Here is a 22,876-nt window from a genome sequence, read left to right as displayed (position 1 = left end):
GGTCAGCTTCAATCACATTATTGGGTCAGCTTCAATCACATTATTGGGCCAGCTTCAATGACATTATTGGGTCAGCCTAACACTCACATACAGTCAGGTCCATAAATATTTGGACAAATTAAATAATGGATATGAGCTGAAAGTGCAGACGTTCAGCTTTAATTTGAGGGTAATGATCCAAATCAGGTGAACGGTTCAGGAATTACAGCACTTCTTATATGTGACCCCCCTTTTTTAAGGACCGAAAGTAATTGGACAATTGGTTGCTCAGCTGTTCCATGGCCAGGTGTGTTATTCCCTCAATGGTTCATTTACAGGTAAGCAGATAAAAGGTCTAGAGTTGACTTCAAGTGTGACATTTCCATTTGGAATCTGTTGCTGTTAACCCTCAACATGAAGTTCAAAGAGCTGTCACTGCCAGGGAAGCCAGCCATCATGAGGCTGACAAATCAAAACAAACCCATCAGAGAGATAGCAAAAACATTATGTGGCCAAATCAACTATTTCATACATTCTGAAAGAGAAAGAACACACTGGTGAGCTCAGGAATATCAAAAGGCCCGGAAGACCGCGGAAAACAACTGTGGTGGATAACAGAATCATTATTTCCCTGGTGAAGAAAAAACCCTTCACAACAGTTGTCCCGATCAATAACATCCTCCAGCAGGTAGGTGTATCTGTGTTAAAGACAACAATCAAGAGAAGACTTCACCAGAGTAAGTAAATACAGAGGGTTTACCATAAGTTGTAAAACATTGGTAAGCCTCAAAAACAGGAAGACCAGATTAGAGTTTGAAAAACGTCTAAAAAAAGATTGTACTGTTTTGGAACAACATCCTATGGACAGATGAAACCAAGATCAACTTGTACCAGAATGATGAGTAGAGTCTGGAGAAGGGAAGGAACTGCTCGTGATCCGAAGCATACTATACCACCTCGCCTGTGAAGCATTCTGTACTATACTAACATACTATACCACCTCGCCTGTGAAGCATACTGTACTATACTAACATACTATACCACCTCGCCTGTGAAGCATTCTGTACTATACTAACATACTATACCACCTCGCCTGTGAAGCATACTGTACTATACTAACATACTATACCACCTCGCCTGTGAAGCATTCTGTACTATACTAACATACTATACCACCTCGCCTGTGAAGCATACTGTACTATACTAACATACTATACCACCTCGCCTGTGAAGCATTCTGTACTATACTAACATACTATACCACCTCGCCTGTACTATACTAACATACATACTGTACTATACTAACATACTATACCACCTCGCCTGTGAAGCATACTGTACTATACTAACATACTATACCACCTCGCCTGTGAAGCATACTGTACTATACTAACATACTATACCACCTCGCCTGTGAAGCATACTGTACTATACTAACATACTATACCACCTCGTCTGTGAAGCATTCTGTACTATACTAACATACTATACCACCTCGCCAGTGAAGCATTCTGTACTATACTAACATACTATACCACCTCGCCTGTGAAGCATACTGTACTATACTAACATACTATACCACCTCGCCTGTGAAGCATTCTGTACTATACTAACATACTATACCACCTTGTCTGTGAAGCATACTGTACTATACTAACATACTATACCACCTTGTCTGTGAAGCATACTGTACTATACTAACATACTATACCACCTCGTCTGTGAAGCATACTGTACTATACTAACATACTATACCACCTCGTCTGTGAAGCATGGAGGAGGTGGTGTTACGGCGTGGGCATGTATGGCTGCCAATGGAACTGATTCCCTTGTATTTATTGATGATGTGGTGACTGCTGATAAAAAGCAGCAGGATGAATTCTGAAGTGTTTAGGGCTGATGTTATTATCTGCTCGGATTCTGCCAAATGCTTCAAAAGTCATTGGACGACGCTTCACAGTGCAGATGGACAACGACCCCGAAGCATACTGTGAAAGCAACCCAATACTTTTTAAAGTCAACGAAGTGGAATGTTCAGCAAGTGGCCAAGTCAATCACCTGACCTGAATCCAATTGAGCATGCATTTCACTTGCTGAAGGCAAAAACCAAAATGATGCAATTTGTGTCACTGTGCAAATACTTATGCACCTGTACATGCACTCACTCACTCACTCACTCACTCACTCACTCACTCACTCACTCACTCACTCACTCACTCACTCACTCACTCACTCACTCACTCACTCACTCACTCACTCACTCACACACACACACACACACACACACACACACACACACACACACACACACACACACACACACACACACACACACACACACACACACACACACACACACGCGCACACACGCACACACCAAATCCACAGCTGCCACAGTGAGTGGGAGAGAGGATGAGGTCAGTGTGTATGTTTTGGGTTATTCACTCAGTTGAACTGCTTTGGTGGAGTTACTCAGACAGGGAGGCATATTGAGAAGACAAGAAAACTCGGACTAGAAACAACGATGATTTTAGCGTAAAATCCAAATAGCTCAATATTCCATATATACCAGGGCCAAGTAGTGCACTAAATAGGGAATAGGGTGCCAAGTAGTGCACTAAATAGGGAATAGGGTGCCAAGTAGTGCACTAAATAGGGAATAGGGTGCCAAGTAGTGCACTAAATATGGAATAGGGTGCCAAGTAGTGCACTAAATAGGGAATAGGGTGCCAAGTAGTGCACTAAATAGGGAATAGGGTGCCAAGTAGTGCACTCAATAGGGAATAGGGTGCCATTTGAGACGTAATCCCAAGTATGAAATGCAATTAATCAGTAATCAGTGTTCCCAGGTGAGAGGTTTTTCTCCCTCCTAATTACTTTCTCCCTCCCTCTCTTCCTATCCTCTCTAAAAAACTGTCCAGTTCCCAGGTCTCTACTTTCTCCCTCCCTCCCTCATATCACTCTCTACTTTCTCCCTCCCTCTCTCCCTCATATCACTCTCTACTTTCTCCCTCCCTCTCTTCCTCATATCACTCTCTACTTTCTCCCTCCCTCTCTCCCTCCATATCACTCTCTACTTTCTCCCTCCCTCCCTCTCTCCCTCATATCACTCTCTACTTTCTCCCTCCCTCTCTCCTCCCTCTCTCCCTCATATCACTCTCTACTTTCTCTCTCCCTCCCTCTCTTCCTCATATCACTCTCTACTTTCTCCCTCCCTCTCTCCCTCATATCACTCTCACTTTCTCTCTCCTCCCTCTCTCCTCTACTTTCTCTCTCTCCCTCCTATCATTCTCTATCATTCTCTCCCTCCCTCTCTTCCTCATATCACTCTCTACTTTCTTCTGCTTCCCTCCCTCCCCCTCTCTCCTCCCTCTCATCACTCTACTTTCTCTCTGCTTCCCTCCCTCCCCCTCTCTCCTCCCTCTCTCCCTCCTATCACTCTCTACTTTCTCTCTCCTCCCTCTCTCCCTCCTATCACTCTCTACTTTCTCTCTGCTTCCCTCCCTCCCCCCTCTCTCCTCCCTCCTCCCCCTCTCTCCTCCCTCTCCCTCCTATTACTCTCTACTTTCTCTCTGCTTCCCTCCCTCCCCCTCTCCTCCCTCTCTCCCTCCTATCACTCTCTACTTTCTCTCTCCTCCCTCTCTCCCTCCTATCACTCTCTACTTTCTCTCTGCTTCCCTCCCTCCCCCTCTCTCCTCCCTCTCTCCCTCCTATCACTCTCTACTTTCTCTCTGCTTCCATCCCCCTCCCTCCCTCCCTCCTTCTCTCCTTCCTGTATGCTGCCCACTGGGAAGTCTGTAAGGTCCCATCAAGACCCCTCGTCTAGTTCTCCAGTTCAACTACTGTATGTATGTATGTATGTATGTGTGTGTGTGTGTGTGTGTGTGTGTGTGTGTGTGCGTGTGTGCGTGTGTGCGTGTGTGCGTGCATGTTTTACTGAGGTATTCCCCCTGCTCAGATACCTAACATGGCAGGAATGTAGATTGTGAACTTCTGCCTCCCATATTTGGCCACAGGGCGGCCCCACCGCAGGACATACACACACACACACGGACAGGAACATATGCACACACACACGGACTGGAACAGTTACACACACACACACACACACACACACACACACACACACACACACACACACACACACACACACACACACACACACACACACACACACACACACACACACACACACACACACACACACACACACACACACACACACACACACACAGGCAAAAAATATATACAAAGAGGCCAGGTTTAGACGGATACATGCAAACGCACAGAGGTTTGGAAAAGTAGGCTTCACGGCAGGGGCAGAAACAGACACACACACAGTCACACACACCCACCCATGTAGGGCTGGGCCGCCAGCTGTGGGGTCAGAGGAGATGTGGACAAAATACTCAGAGCTCCCCTCACACACACACACACACAGACACACAGACACTGCATCTGGAGAACCACTCCTGCAAGTGTCAGGGGTGGGCTGACAAAAGGGAGGAGGAGGATCACAGCAGCAGGATGTATAGATGGAGACATTATCGTCAAAGAAGAGCATCCATTCTTGCACGAAAAAGTGCGCAATTTTGTACACAGTAAATTAGTAGGTTACGTAAGAGGAGGGAGGTTGGTTGGGGTACGTAAGTCGCTCTGGATAAGAGCGTCTGCTAAATGACTTAAATGTAATGTAAATGTAAATGTAAAACATATATACACAATATACACACTCACTAGACTATATATACACAATATACACACTCACTAGACTATATACACACTATATACACACTCACTAGACTATATATACACAATATACACACTCACTAGACTATATATACACTATATACACACTCACTAGACTATATACACACTATATACACACTCACTAGACTATATATACACAATATATACACTCACTAGACTATATATACACTATATACACACTCACTAGACTATATATACACTATATACACACTCACTAGACTATATACACACTATATACACACTCACTAGACTATATATACACAATATATACACTCACTAGACTATATATACACAATATATACACTCACTAGACACTATATACACACTCACTAGACTATATACACACTATATACACACTCACTAGACTATATATACACAATATATACACTCACTAGACTATACACAATATACACACTCACTAGACTATATATACACAATATATACACTCACTAGACTATATACACACTATATACACACTCACTAGACTATATATACACTATATACACACTCACTAGACTATATATACACAATATATACACTCACTAGACTATAGACACACAATATACACAATCACTAGACTATATACACACTATATACACACTCACTAGACTCTATATACACAGACCATATACACAATCACTAGACTATATACACACTATATACACACTCACTAGACTCTATATACACAGACCATATACACACTCACTAGACTATATATACACACTATATACACACACCATATACACACTCTCTAAACTATATATACACACTCACTAGACTATATATACACAATATACACACTCACTAGACTCTATATACACAGACCATATACACAATCACTAGACTATATACACACTATATACACACTCACTAGACTCTATATACACGGACCATATACACACTCACTAGACTATATATACACACTATATACACACACCATATACACACTCTCTAAACTATATATACACACTCACTAGACTATATATACACAATATATACACTCACTAGACTATAGACACACAATATACACAATCACTAGACTATATAGACACTATATACACACTCACTAGACTATATATACACTATATAAACACTCACTAGACTATAGACACACAATATACACACTCACTAGACTCTATATACACAGACCATATACACACTCACTAGACTATATATACACACTATATACACACACCATATACACACTCTCTAAACTATATATACACACTCACTAGACTATATATACACAATATATACACTCACTAGACTATAGACACACAATATACACAATCACTAGACTATATAGACACTATATACACACTCACTAGACTATATATACACAATATACACACTCACTAGACTATATATACACAATATACACACTCACTAGACTATATATACACACTATATACACTCACTAGACTATATATACACACAATATATACACACTACTTATACACTCACTAGACTATATATACACAATACATACACTCATTAGACTATTTTTTCACTATATACACACCCACTAGACTATATATACACACTATATCCACACTCACTAGACTATATAGACACTATATACACACTCACTAGACTATATATACACACTATATCCACACTCACTAGACTATATACACACACTATATCCACACTCACTAGACTATATATACACACTATATACACACTCACTAGACTATATAGACACTATGTACACACCCACTAGACTATATACACACACTATATCCACACTCACTAGACTATATATACACACTATATACACACTCACTAGACTATATATACACACTATATACACACTCACTAGACTATATAGACACTATGTACACACCCACTAGACTATATACACACACTATATCCACACTCACTAGACTATATATACACACTATACACACACTCACTAGACTATATAGACACTATATACACACTCACTAGACTATATATACACACTATATACACACTCACTAGACTATATAGACACTATATACACACTCACTAGACTATATAGACACACTATATACACACTCACTAGACTATATATACACAATATACACACTCACTAGACTATATATACACACTATATACACACTCACTAGACTATATATACACAATATATACACACTCACTAGACTATATAGACACTATATACACACTCACTAGACTATATATACACACTATATCCACACTCACTAGACTATATATACACACTATATACACACTCACTAGACTATATATAGACACTATATACACACTCACTAGACTATATATAGACACTATATACACACTCACTAGACTATATAGACACTATATACACACTCACTAGACTATATAGACACTATATACACACTCACTAGACTATATATAGACACTATATACACACTCACTAGACTATATAGACACTATATACACACTCACTAGACTATATATAGACACTATATACACACTCACTAGACTATATATACACAATATACACATTCACTAGACTATATAGACACTATATACACACTCACTAGACTATATATACACACTATATACACACTCACTAGACTATATATACACAATATACACACTCACTAGACTATATATACACACACATTCACTAGACTATATAGACACTATATACACACTCACTAGACTATATATACACAATATACACATTCACTAGACTATATATACACAATATACACACTCACTAGACTATATATACACAATATACACATTCACTAGACTATATAGACACTATATACACACTCACTAGACTATATATAGACACTATATACACACTCACTAGACTATATATACACAATATACACATTCACTAGACTATATAGACACTATATACACACTCACTAGACTATATATACACAATATACACATTCACTAGACTATATATACACAATATACACACTCACTAGACTATATATACACAATATACACATTCACTAGACTATATAGACACTATATACACACTCACTAGACTATATATAGACACTATATACACACTCACTAGACTATATATAGACACTATATACACACTCACTAGACTATATATACACAATATCCACACTCACTAGACTATATATACACACTATATACACACTCACTAGACTATATAGACACTATATACACACTCACTAGACTATATATACACACTATATACACACTCACTAGACTATATATACACAATATACACATTCACTTGACTATTGTGAAAACTCATGTTTTCACAATTCCTGACATTTAATCTGAGTAAAAAGTTCCTGTCTTAGGTCAGTTAGGATCACCACTTTATTTTAAGAATGTGAAATGTTAGAATAATAGTATATAAATCATTCTATTTCAGCTTTTATTTCTTTCATCACATTCCCAGTTGGTCAGAAGTTTACATATACTCAATTACGTAGAATGTATGCACACATACGTAGAATGTATGCACACATGACTGTAAGTCGCTTTGGATAAAAGCGTCTGCTAAATGGCATATATTATTATTATTATTATTATTATTAATTAGTATCTGGTAGCTTGGGTCAAACATTTTGTTTGGGTAGCCTTCCACAAGCTTCCCACAATAAGTTGGGTGAATTTTGGCCTATTCCTCCTGACAGAGCTGGTGTACCTGAGTCAGGTTTGATTTTTTATTTTACCTTTATTTAACCAGGCAAGTCAGTTAAGAAGTCAGATACATTCTTATTTTCAATGACGGCCAACAGTGGGTTAACTGCCTGTTCAGGGGTAGAATGACAGATTTATACCTTGTCAGCTTGGGGGTTTGAACTTGCAACCTTCTGGCTACTAGTCCAACGCTCTAACCACTAGGCTACCCTGCCGCACCGAGGTTTCTAGGCCTCCTTGCTTAGCACATGCTTTTTCAGTTCTGCCCACACATTTTCTATTGGATTGAGGTTAGGGCTTTGTGATGGCCACTCTAATCCCTTGACTTTGTTGTCCTTAAGCCATTTTGCCACAATTTTGGAAGAATGCTTGGGGTCATTGTCCATTTGGAAGACCCATTTGAGAACTTCCTGACTGATATCTTGAGATGTTGCTTCAATATATCCACATAATTTTCCATCCTCATGATGGAACTATTCTGCAACAGTCTCTCCTGCAGCAAAGCACCTCCACAACATGATGCTGCCACCCCCATGGTTCACGGTTAGGATGATGTTCTTCGGGCTTGCAAGCCTCCCCCTTTTTCCTCCGAACATAATAACGGTCATTATGGCCAAACAGTTCTATTTCTGTTTCATCAGACAAGAGGATGTTTCTCCAAAAAGTATGATCTTAGTCCCCATGTGCAGTTGCAAACCGTAGTCTGGCTTTTTTATGGCGGTTTTGGAGCAGTGGCTTCTTCCTTACTGAGCGGCCTTTCAGGTTATGTCGATATAGGACTCGTTTTACTGTAGATATAGATACAGTAGACAGTAGACCTTGAAATATATCCACAGGTACACCTCCAATTGACTCAAATGATGTCAATTAGCCTATCAGAAGCTTCTAAAGCCATAACAGAATTTTCTGGAATTTTCCAAGCTGTTTAAAGACACAGTCAACTGAGTGTATGTAAACTTCTGACCCATTGGAATTGTGATACAGTGAATTATAAGTGAAATAATCTGTCTGTAAACAATTGTTGGAAATATTACTTGTGTCATGTGTAACGGACGTGAAACGGCTAGCTTAGTTAGCGGTGTGCGCTAAATAGCGTTTCAATCGGTTACATCACTTGCTCTGAGACCTTGAAGTAGTAGTTCCCCTTGCTCTGCAAGGGCCGCGGCTTTTGTGGAGCGATGGGTAACGATGCTTCGTGGGTGACTGTTGTCGATGTGTGCAGAAGGTCCCTGGTTTGCGCCCGGGTATGGGCGAGGGGACGATTTAAAATTATACTGTTTCATTGATGCTGTTGACCCGGATTACTGGTTGCTGCGGAAAATGGAGGAAGGTCAAAAGGGGGGTGAGTGTAACGGATGTGAAACGGCTAGCTTAGTTAGCGGTGTGTGCTAAATAGTGTTTCAATCGGTTACGTCACTTGCTCTGAGACCTTGAAGTAGTAGGGGCCGTGGCTTTTGTGGAGCGATGGGTAACGATGCTTCGTGGGTGACTGTTGTCAATGTGTGCAGAAGGTCCCTGGTTCGCGCCCGGGTATGGGCGAGGGGACAGTTTAAAATGATTCTGTTACACATGCACAAAGTAGATGTCCTAACCGACTTGACAAAACTATAGTTTGTTAACAAGAAATGTGTTGAGTGGTTGAAAAAGGAGTTTTAATGACTCCAACCTAAGTGTATGTAAACTAGTTTTAATGACTCCAACCTAAGTGTATGTAAACTAGTTTTAATGACTCCAACCTAAGTGTATGTAAACTAGTTTTAATGACTCCAACCTAAGTGTATGTAAACTAGTTTTAATGACTCCAGCCTAAGTGTATGTAAACTAGTTTTAATGACTCCAACCTAAGTGTATGTAAACTAGTTTTAATGACTCCAACCTAAGTGTATGTAAACTAGTTTTAATGACTCCAACCTAAGTGTATGTAAACTAGTTTTAATGACTCCAACCTAAGTGTATGTAAACTAGTTTTAATGACTCCAACCTAAGTGTATGTAAACTAGTTTTAATGACTCCAACCTAAGTGTATGTAAACTAGTTTTAATGACTCCAACCTAAGTGTATGTAAACTAGTTTTAATGACTCCAACCTAAGTGTATGTAAACTAGTTTTAATGACTCCAACCTAAGTGTATGTAAACTAGTTTTAATGACTCCAACCTAAGTGTATGTAAACTAGTTTTAATGACTCTAAGTGTTTGTAAACTAATTTTAATGACACTAAGTGTATGTAAACTAGTTTTAATGACTCTAAGTGTTGTAAACTAGTTTTAATGACTCTAGTTTTAATGTGTATGTAAACTAGTTTTAATGACTCTAAGTGTATGTAAACTAGTTGTAATGACTCTAAGTGTATGTAAATTAGTTTTAATGACTCTAAGTGTATGTAAATTAGTTTTAATGACTCTAAGTGTATGTAAACTAGTTTTAATGACTCTAAGTGTATGTAAACTAGTTTTAATGACTCTAAGTGTATGTAAACTAGTTTTAATGACTCTAAGTGTATGTAAATTAGTTTTAATGACTCTAAGTGTATGTAAACTAGTTTTAATGACTCTAAGTGTATGTAAACTAGTTTTAATGACTCTAAGTGTATGTAAACTAGTTTTAATGACTCTAAGTGTATGTAAACTAGTTTTAATGACTCTAAGTGTATGTAAACTAGTTTTAATGACTCTAAGTGTATGTAAACTAGTTTTAATGACTCTAAGTGTATGTAAACTAGTTGTAATGACTCTAAGTGTATGTAAACTAGTTTTAATGACTCTAAGTGTATGTAAATGTAAACTAAGTGTATGTTTTAATGACTCTAAGTGTATGTAAACTAGTTTTAATGACTCTAAGTGTATGTAAACTAGTTTTAATGACTCTAAGTGTATGTAAACTAGTTGTAATGACTCTAGTGTATGTAAACTAGTTTTAATGACTCTAAGTGTATGTAAACTAGTTGTAATGACTCTAAGTGTATGTAAATTAGTTTTAATGACTCTAAGTGTATGTAAATTAGTTTTAATGACTCTAAGTGTATGTAAACTAGTTGTAATGACTCTAAGTGTATGTAAACTAGTTGTAATGACTCTAAGTGTATGTAAACTAGTTTTAATGACAGTCATGTGTGCATACATTCTACGTATGGGTGGTTAACCCACTAGTTTTAATGACTCTAAGTGTATGTAAACTAGTTTTAATGACTCTAAGTGTATGTAAACTAGTTTTAATGACTCTAAGTGTATGTAAACTAGTTGTAATGACTCTAAGTGTATGTAAATTAGTTTTAATGACTCTAAGTGTATGTAAACTAGTTTTAATGACTCTAAGTGTATGTAAACTAGTTTTAATGACTCTAAGTGTATGTAAACTAGTTGTAATGACTCTAAGTGTATGTAAACTAGTTGTAATGACTCTAAGTGTATGTAAACTAGTTGTAATGACTCTAAGTGTATGTAAACTAGTTTTAATGACTCTAAGTGTATGTAAACTAGTTTTAATGACTCTAAGTGTATGTAAACTAGTTTTAATGACTCTAAGTGTATGTAAACTAGTTTTAATGACTCTAAGTGTATGTAAACTAGTTGTAATGACTCTAAGTGTATGTAAACTTCAGACTTCAACACCACTAAAAGCAGTCACTTCTCTGTTCCCATCTTTATCAGTCCTTTCAAATGCAACTTTATATCTTCATTGAGAGTTGATGTGTTTGTGATGAAAGACATTTATTTTCCTCTAAATGTGTCCTTTTAGTTTTACATAAACGGATCATCTTGGTGGATAAATCAATGTTAGATAAAAAAAACACTTTTAAATGACCATGTGTAAAAAATAAAGTCCCCATTTTAAATCTCCACCTACTAACAATAATATATAAGCTTTTTTCAAGTGGGTGGCATGTAATGTTTTCTGGAAAGTTCAAATATTTAATCAAGGCAAGTTTTCCACATTAATAACCAACAGTGTTGGCTAAATATTTGTCCAATTCTGTTCAGAGCACTGGCATGACTCTCTCTCTCTCTCTCTCTCTCTCTCTCTCTCTCTCTCTGTCTCTCTCTGTCTCTCTCTCTCTCTCTCTCTCTCTCTCTCTCTCTCTCTCTCTCTCTCTCTCTCTCTCTCTCTCTCTCTCTCTCTCTCTCTCTCTCTGATTCAATTTAAGGGCTTCATTGTCATGGGAAACATATGTTAACGTTGCCAAAGCAAGTGAAGTAGATAATAAACAAGTGAGATAAACAATCAAAATGAACAGTAAACATTACACTCACAGAAGTTCCAAAAGAATGAAGACATTTCAAATCTCTATCTCTCTCTTCCTCATTCTGCACTCTGCACTTTCTCTTCCGTTCTCTCTCTCTCTCTCTCTCTCTCTCTCTGTCTCTCTCTCTCTCTATCTCTCCGGAACGCGGCTTGTCCCAGACAACTTTCTTTCTCAACGCGCCTTGCACAGCAGTCATCGTGCCAAAGAGGAAGGAATAGGAGTTTTTACCCTGCTTTCTCCTCCCACTCAAAACTGAATGGAAGGACTCTTTCGGAATCGGAATAGCAGGAGACACACTCGTTTAGCTTAGACATTGATTTAATTTACCCGTCCGGTCAGCGACTTCTTTGTTGTGTTTTTTTTTTCAAGGATACTCATGCGTCGGGAATGCCACCATGGCCACGCCGAACAGTCTACAGCAGCAGCAGGATTACTTCAGAAGCGTCAGCAGCGAATCCACCACGTATATGATGGTCCCGGCCACGACGGCAGCGGCAAACACGCGTCGCGATGCCGCGCCGTCCAAGATGTGGGTCGCTATGGTGGTGATTGTGGTGGTCGTTCTACAGATTGCTTCTACTACAGGTCTGTTCGTCTACCTGAATATGTCGATATCACAGGTAAGGAGTTTGTTTTTGTTCAGGGATTGTGCAATGAAGGAAACGGGATGAAGGGAGATGAGTGTTTTCTTGGCCGCAGACAGTTGGCTTTGCCGCGGACATTTACATGCAACACAAAGTTCTTGATGAAACTTGTTGACGATATTCCAGCCCTGTGTGGATGAACTTTACGCAGGATTTTACAGTGTCAGGAAATGGTGTGACCTATGGATTTTGCTTGTGCATACATTACGCAAAATGTAATATGGTTAAATGTCTTTCTAGCAACAGTGGCCAAACATGTTATTTGTGTTAGATTATTTATAGACAAATCACGTATAGCCGAACAGTTTAAAGGTCGCCAATTCATAACCACAGTATAACAGCAACACTTTTGCAGCAAAAGTATAGTCTGTAATCTGGATAATATAGGTTTTGAAAGGTAGGCTAATTGCAATTTTGTGCAACACAAGTTTGATCTAAATATCTATAGGCCGACTATAACCCAGAGTTGGCTTCCAAAGACCAACACCATTTAACCATTATACATAACACAAAGTAATGAACATGTTAATGACATTTAACCAGATTATAGAACATATTGATTGCAACAGAGTAAACCTGATATCCATATCATGCTGACACAGACATGTCTTTATAATGTAGTCTAATCTAACTGATGATGTAAGGTGATGGGTGTGCAGACAGAGAGAACGGAGGGGGAGAGAGAGAAAGAGAGACAGAGACAGGTGGACGTAAACAGAAAGACAGACAGAGAGAACGGAGGGAGAGAGAGAGAGAATGAGAGACAGAGAGAACAGAGGGAGAGAGAGAGAATGAGAGACAGAGACAGGTGGACGTAAACAGAAAGAAAGACAGAGAGAACGGAGGGAAGACAGAGAGAGAGAGAATGAGAGATGAGAGACAAAAGAGAGAACAGAGGGAGAGAGAGAGAATGAGAGACAGAGACAGGTGGACGTAAACAGAAAGACAGACAGAGAGAACGGAGGGAGAGAGAGAGAGAGTGAGAGACAGAGACAGAGACAGGTGGACAGACAGAGAGAACGGAGGGAGAGAGAGAGAATGAGAGAACGGAGGGAGAGAGAGAGAAAGAGAGACAGAGACAGGTGAAAGACAGACAGAGAGAACAGAGGGAGAGAGAGAGAGAATGAGAGACAGAGACAGAGACAGGTAAACAGGACAGACAGAGAGAACGGAGGGAGAGAGAGAGAGAATGAGAGACAGAGACAGAGACAGGTGGACAGACAGAGAGAACGGAGGGAGAGAGAGAGAATGAGAGACAGAGACAGAGACAGGTGGACAGACAGAGAGAACGGAGGGAGAGAGAGAGAATGAGACACAGAGACAGAGACAGGTGGACAGACAGAGAGAACGGAGGGAGAGAGAGAGAATGAGAGACAGAGACAGAGACAGGTGGACAGACAGAGAGAAAGCGAGATAGAGACAGATGGACAGACAGAAAGCGAGAGAGAGAATGACTGACAGACAGACAGACATAGGAAGTCATTATGGATGAATTATGGTACGAAACCGAAACTTGCTGCTTGTTATTATGTATAATAGCGTATAATTGTGTTAAATAAGATATGATCAAGTTTGATAATAAGTCCTTCAAAATGAACATTCAGGTCTGCTCTTCAGTTTCATCCAAACTACCAAGGTGGCCGAGATCCATCTTGTTTGCAGCCTGCAAAGAGACATACAAGTGAGAGGGAAAGGAAAGGAATGTGATTTCACCTTTTACTGAAAAATATGATTGTTTTCTGTGAATGCCATTTAGCAGACGCTTTTATCCAAAGCGACTTACAGTCATGTGTGCATACATTCTACGTATGGGTGGTCCCGGGAATCAAACCCACTACCCTGGCGTTACAAGCGCCATGCTCTACCAACTGAGCTACAGAAGGATTGTCTTTTCTTGCAGTGATGTGTATATAGATGTGAATATTGATGTGTATAGTGTATATAGATGTGTATAGTGTATATAGATGTGTATAGTGTATAGTGTATATAGATGTGTATAGTGTATAGTGTATATAGATGTGTATATAGATGTGAATATTGATGTGTATAGTGTATATAGATGTGAATATTGATGTGTATATAGATGTGATTATTGATGTGTATAGTGTATATAGATGTGTATATAGATGTGTATATAGATGTGAATATTGATGTGTATAGTGTATATAGATGTGAATATTGATGTGAATAGTGTATATAGATGTGAATATTGATGTGTATAGTGTATATAGATGTGAATATTGATGTGTATATTGATGTGTATAGTGTATATAGATGTGAATATTGATGTGTATATTGATGTGTATATAGATGTGTATATAGATGTGTATAGTGTATATAGATGTGAATATTGATGTGTATATTGATGTGTATATAGATGTGTATATAGATGTGAATATAGATGTGAATATTGATGTGTATAGTGTATATAGATGTGTATATTGATGTGTATATAGACGTGAATATAGATGTGTATAGTGTATATAGATGTGAATATTGATGTGTATATAGATGTGTATATAGATGTGTATATAGATGTGAATATTGATGTGTATAGTGTATATAGATGTGAATATTGATGTGTATATTGATGTGTATATAGACGTGAATATTGATGTGTATAGTGTATATAGATGTGTATATTGATGTGTATAGTGTATATGGATGTGAATATTGATGTGTATAGTGAATATAGATGTGTATATAGATGTGAATATTGATGTGTATAGTGTATATAGATGTGTATATTGATGTGTATAGTGTATATAGATGTGTATATAGATGTGTATATAGATGTGAATATTGATGTGTATAGTGTTTATAGATGTGTATATTGATGTGTATATAGATGTGAATATTGATGTGAATATTGATGTGTATAGTGTATATAGATGTGAATATTGATGTGTATAGTGTATATAGATGTGTATATAGATGTGAATATAGATGTGAATATAGATGTGAATATTGATGTGTATAGTGTATATAGATGTGAATATAGATGTGTATATAGATGTGAATATTGATGTGTATAGTGTATATAGATGTGTATATAGATGTGTATATAGATGTGAATATTGATGTGTATAGTGTATATAGATGTGTATATAGATGTGAATATTGATGTGTATAGTGTATATAGATGTGAATATTGATGTGTATATAGATGTGAATATTGATGTGTATAGTGTATATAGATGTGTATATAGATGTGTATATAGATGTGAATATTGATGTGTATAGTGTATATAGATGTGAATATTGATGTGAATAGTGTATATAGATGTGAATATTGATGTGTATAGTGTATATAGATGTGAATATTGATGTGTATAGTGTATATAGATGTGAATATTGATGTGTATATTGATGTGTATAGTGTATATAGATGTGAATATTGATGTGTATATTGATGTGTATATAGATGTGTATATAGATGTGTATAGTGTATATAGATGTGAATATTGATGTGTATATTGATGTGTATATAGATGTGTATATAGATGTGTATAGTGTATATAGATGTGAATATTGATGTGTATATAGATGTGAATATAGATGTGTATAGTGTATATAGATGTGAATATTGATGTGTATATAGATGTGTATATAGATGTGTATAGTGTATATAGATGTGTATATTGATGTGTATAGTGTATATAGATGTGAATATTGATGTGTATATAGATGTGTATATAGATGTGTATAGTGTATATAGATGTGTATATTGATGTGTATAGTGTATATAGACGTGAATATTGATGTGTATAGTGTATATAGATGTGTATATTGATGTGTATAGTGTATATATGTGAATATTGATGTGTATAGTGTTTATAGATGTGTATATTGATGTGTATATAGATGTGAATATTGATGTGTATAGTGTATATAGATGTGTATATAGATGTGAATATTGATGTGTATAGTGAATATAGATGTGTATATTGATGTGTATAGTGTATATAGATGTGAATATTGATGTGTATATTGATGTGTATATAGATGTGTATATAGATGTGTATAGTGTATATAGATGTGAATATTGATGTGTATATAGATGTGAATATAGATGTGTATAGTGTATAAAGATGTGAATATTGATGTGTATATAGATGTGTATATAGATGTGTATAGTGTATATAGATGTGTATATTGATGTGTATAGTGTATATAGATGTGTATATTGATGTGTATAGTGTATATAGATGTGAATATTGATGTGTATATTGATGTGTATATAGACGTGAATATTGATGTGTATAGTGTATATAGATGTGTATATTGATGTGTATAGTGTATATGGATGTGAATATTGATGTGTATAGTGAATATAGATGTGTATATAGATGTGAATATTGATGTGTATAGTGTATATAGATGTGTATATTGATGTGTATAGTGTATATAGATGTGTATATAGATGTGTATATAGATGTGAATATTGATGTGTATAGTGTTTATAGATGTGTATATTGATGTGTATATAGATGTGAATATTGATGTGAATATTGATGTGTATAGTGTATATAGATGTGAATATAGATGTGAATATTGATGTGTATAGTGTATATAGATGTGTATATAGATGTGAATATAGATGTGAATATAGATGTGAATATTGATGTGTATAGTGTATATAGATGTGAATATAGATGTGTATAGTGTATATAGATGTGAATATAGATGTGTATATAGATGTGAATATAGATGTGAATATTGATGTGTATAGTGTATATAGATGTGAATATAGATGTGAATATAGATGTGAATATTGATGTGTATAGTGTATATAGATGTGAATATAGATGTGAATATTGATGTGTATAGTGTATATTGATGTGTATAGTGTATATAGATGTGAATATTGATGTGAATATTGATGTGTATAGTGTATATAGATGTGAATATTGATGTGAATATTGATGTGTATAGTGTATATAGATGTGAATATAGATGTCAATATTGATGTGTATAATGTATATAGATGTGAATATTGATGTGTATAGTGTATATTGATGTGTATAGTGTATATAGATGTGAATATTGATGTGAATATTGATGTGTATAGTGTATATAGATGTGAATATTGATGTGAATAGCATATATAGATGTGAATATTGATGTGTATAGTGTATATAGATGTGAATATTGATGTGTATAATGTATAGTGATGTGTATATTGTGTATTGATGTGTATAGTGACGTGAATATTGATGTGTATTATTGCATTATATTACATTGTTCTTGTATTCTGTTACATTGTTCTTGTATTGTATTGTATTTTTATTTTATTCTATTACATTGTTCTTGTATTGTATTGTATTTTTATTTTATTCTATTACATTGTTCTTGTATTTTATTACATTGTTCTTGTATTTTATTACATTGTTCTTGTATTCTATTACATTGTTCCTGCATTCCATTCCATTGTTATTGTATTCCATTACATTGTTCTTGTATTCTATTACATTGTTCCTGCATTCCATTCCATTGTTATTGTATTCCATTACATTGTTATTGTATTCCATTACATTGTTATTGTATTCTATTACATTTCCATTCTGTTAAAATGGTACTGATTCATTTTACGCCATCAACAACTGTTGATCAGGTGTTCGTACTTGGCTTATTGAATTACAGTAGTTCACTGTAATCACATAACAAGCAGCAAGCTTATGTTTCAAGTCCCTGATGAGTTTCGAGTTCACAGAGAATCAGCTATTGTCCTGTCAGATTTTCATGTTACGATATGAGGTTGAGCTGCTAGTCTGTGCTGTACGTTGATTGATTGCTGTAATCTGCTTGGCTCAGACTTCAGAGTTTCTTGGAAGGTGGCAGATATGCAACATCAATCATCAGACCTCCAGCCTAACCAGCCTGTCTACAGTGAATATGGACTACAGGTCAGGCAAATGTATGCACAATACGTTGGGAGATAGCAAGGGTTGTAGACAACGGGTAGAGAAAGGTTGGTGTAGAGCCAAGAAGTTTTCCTGGTGTCTGTGTGAGCGGTAGCCTACATAGAGGTTTTCCTAGTGTCTGTTTGAGCAGTAGCCTACATAGAGGTTTTCCTAGTGTCTGTTTGAGCAGTAGCCTACATAGAGGTTTTCCTAGTGTCTGTTTGAGCAGTAGCCTACATAGAGGTTTTCCTAGTGTCTGTATGAGCAGTAGCCTACATAGAGGTTTTCCTAGTGTCTGTTTGAGCAGTAGCCTACATAGAGGTTTTCCTAGTGTCTGTATGAGCGGTAGACTACATAGAGGTTTTCCTGGTGTCTGTTTGAGCAGTAGCCTACATAGAGGTTTTCCTAGTGTCTGTTTGAGCAGTAGACTACATAGAGGTTTTCCTGGTGTCTGTATGAGCGGTAGGGCTTTCCAGGTGTGAACGGGCCATTTGGAATTTAGGGCAAATTCCAGATGGGCTGGTCCATTTTTAGCACACTGGGCCTATCTAACTTGTTGTTGTTGCACAAAATGATAATTGTCTTGAGGGGAAAATTGAATTGCCTTGAGGGGAAAAAAAATCGGCCGGTAGAATTGGGACGGTGTGTTAGAATTGGGATGGTGTGTTAGAATTGGGACGGTGTGTTAGAATTGGGATGGTGTGTTAGAATTGGGACGGTGTGTTAGAATTGGGACGGTGTGTTAGAATTGGGACGGTGTGTTAGAATTGGGACGGTGTGTTAGAATTGGGACAGTGTGTTAGAATTGGGACGGTGTGTTAGAATTGGGACGGTGTGTTAGAAATTCCAGGGCCGATATCTGGTCCCAGTCACTCTCACATAACATATTATAGCTTTTCATGTGTGAAGTTGTTTTAGGGCAGCATAGAGGAAGGAGTGATAGGCCTAAATGTGTTCAAGGTTTGAGAGAGAGAGAGAGAGAGAGAAAGAAATACCACAGTGTGCCATCACAGCAGCAAGAATTGTGACCTGTTGCCACAAGAAAAGGTTAACCAGTGAAGAACAAATACAACCCCTATTTATTTTCCATTTTGTACTTTAACCATTTGTACATCGTTACAACACTGTATATATACATAATAAGACATTTGAAATGTCTTTATTATTTTGAAACTTCTGTATGTGTAATGCTTACTGTACATTTATTATCTGTTAATGTAATGTTACTGTACATTTATTATCTGTTAATGTAATGTTACTGTACATTTATTATCTGTTAATGTAATGTTACTGTACATTTTTATTGTCACTTTTGTATATTATCTGCATGCCAATAAAGCCCCTTGAATTTAATTGAATTGAGAGAGAGAGAGAGCAGGAGAGAGAGAGAGAGGAGAGAGTGAGAGAGAGAGAGAGAGAGAGAGAGCAGGAGAGAGAGAGAGGGAGAGAGTGAGAGAGAGAGAGAGCAGGAGAGAGCGTGAGAGAGAGAGAGAGAGCAGGAGAGAGAGAGAGGGAGAGAGTGAGAGAGAGAGAGAGCAGGAGAGAGCGTGAGAGAGGGAGAGAGAGAGAGAGCAGGAGAGAGCGTGAGAGAGGGAGAGAGAAAGATAGTGAGAGAGAGAGAGAGCAGGAGAGAGCGTGAGAGAGGGAGAGAGAGAGAGCAGGAGAGACAGAGAGAAAGAGAGAGAGCAGGAGAGAGCGAGGGAGAGAGAGATCAGGAGAGAGCGAGGGAGAGAGCAGGAGAGACCGTGAGAGAGGGAGAGAGAGAGAGCAGGAGAGAGTGTGAGAGAGAGAGAGCAGGAGAGAGCGAGGGAGAGAGAGAGAGCAGGAGAGAGCGAGAGAGAGAGAGAGAGAGCAGGAGAGAGAGAGAGAGAGAGAGAGAGAGAGAGAGAGAGAGAGAGAGAGAGAGAGAGAGAGAGAGAGAGAGAGCAGGAGAGAGCGTGAGAGAGGGAGAGAGAGAGAGCAGGAGAGAGCGTGAGAGAGGGAGAGAGAAAGATAGTGAGAGAGAGAGAGAGCAGGAGAGAGCGTGAGAGAGAGTGAGAGAGAGAGAGAGCGTGAGAGAGGGAGAGAGAAAGAGCAGGAGAGACAGAGAAAGAGAGAGAGCAGGAGAGAGCGAGGGAGAGAGAGCAGGAGAGAGCGAGGGAGAGAGCAGAAGAGAGCAGGAGAGATGGAGAGAGAGAGAGAGCAGGAGAGAGCAGGAGAGAGGGAGAGAGCAGGAGAGAGCGTGAGAGAGAGAGAGCAGGAGAGAGGGAGAGAGAGAGAGAGAGAGATATATATATATAATATGACATTTGTAATGTCTTTACTGTTTTGAAACTGTTGTATGTGTAATGTTTACTGTTAATTTTTGTTGTTTTTCACTTTATATATTCACTTTGTATGTTGTCAACCTCACTTGCTTTGGCAATGTTAACACATGTTTCCCATGCCAATAAAGCCCTTGAATTGAATTGAATTGAATTGAATTGAGAGAGAGAGAGAGCAGGAAAGCATGAGAGAGCAGGAGAGAGCGGAGAGTGATAGAGCGAGAGATAGCGAGAGAGAGTGCGAGAGAGAGAGACATTTTCTGTACCTTAAGTAATTCAAGTCAACATGCGAGTCAGTCAACAAGTATGTCAACCAACAAGTATGTCAACACATGTATGTATATAAGTCAAGTCATCAGCATATATTCATGCCATGGGTGGTTGTTGAGAGAAAGAGAGAGAGACACAGAGAGAGAGAGAGAGAGAGAGAGAGAGAGAGAGAGAGAGAGAGAGAGAGAGAGAGAGAGAGAGAGAGAGAGAGAGAGAGAGAGAGAGAGAGAGAGAGAGAGAGACAGAGAGAGAAAGAGAGAGAGAGAGAAAGATAGGGAGAGAGAGACAGAGAGAGAGACAGGGAGAGAGAGAGAGAGAGAGAGAGAGAGAGAGAGAGAGAGAGAGAGAGAGAGAGAGAGAGAGAGAGAGAGATAGGGAGAGAGAGACAGAGAGAGAGACAGAGAGAGAGAGAGAGAGAGAGAGAGAGAGAGAGAGAGAGAGAGAGAGAGAGAGACAGAGAGAGAAAGAGAGAGAGAGAAAGATAGGGAGAGAGAGACAGAGAGAGAGACAGAGAGAGAGAGAGAGAGAGAGAGAGAGAGAGAGAGAGAGAGAGAGAGAGAGAGAGAGAGAGAGAGAGAGAGAGAGAGAGAGAGGAGCGGAGAGAGAGAGAGAGAGAGTATTTCACTTTATATATTATCTACCTCACTTGCTTTGGTAATGTTAACACGTTTCCCATGCCAATAAAGCCCTTGAATTGAATTGACAGAGAGACAGAGAAAGTGGGAGAGAAAAGGAGCGAGATAGAGAAAGAGAGAGAAGAGAGAAAGGGAGAGAGAGAGAAGAGAGAAAGAAAGAGAGAGAAGAGAGAAAGAGAGAGACAGAAGAGAGAAAGAGAGAGAGAAGAGAGAAAGAGAGAGACAGAGAGAGAGAGAGAGAGAGAGAGAGAGAGAGAGAGAGAGAGAGAGAGAGAGAGAGAGAGGAAGGAGAGAGTCAGAGAAAGAGAAAGTGTGAGAGAGAGAAAGAGAGAAAGAGAGAGAAAGAGTCAGTCAGCAAGTATGTCAACTAACTCCAGTCAGCAGAACATGTCCGCATCTTTCCTATCCCTATTGGCACCCTATTCCCTATGGACCCTGGTCAAAAGTAGTGCACTATATAAGGGCTAGGGCTCTCGTCAATAGTAGTACCACTATATAGG

The 22,876-nt window shown here is 38.0% G+C and overlaps 1 protein-coding gene across 1 annotated transcript in view; it reads left to right on the top strand.

Moving 5' to 3' along the window:
• The first annotated feature begins 12,776 nt into the window (after positions 1-12,776).
• The window catches only part of LOC124008336 (tumor necrosis factor ligand superfamily member 10-like), an 85,408-nt gene continuing 75,308 nt past the window's right edge, over positions 12,777-22,876 (top strand). The window contains exon 1 of the mRNA XM_046319504.1: positions 12,777-13,241. Coding sequence (XP_046175460.1) covers positions 13,017-13,241 — 225 coding nt within the window. The 5' untranslated portion in view covers positions 12,777-13,016. The remainder of the gene's footprint in view (positions 13,242-22,876) is intronic.

The sequence above is a fragment of the Oncorhynchus gorbuscha genome, linkage group LG21 (assembly GCF_021184085.1).
Source record: "Oncorhynchus gorbuscha isolate QuinsamMale2020 ecotype Even-year linkage group LG21, OgorEven_v1.0, whole genome shotgun sequence".
Classification (NCBI taxonomy): Eukaryota; Metazoa; Chordata; class Actinopteri; order Salmoniformes; family Salmonidae; genus Oncorhynchus; species Oncorhynchus gorbuscha.
Note: the sequence above shows the minus strand (reverse complement) of the source record. Positions and strands in the feature narration are given on the sequence as shown.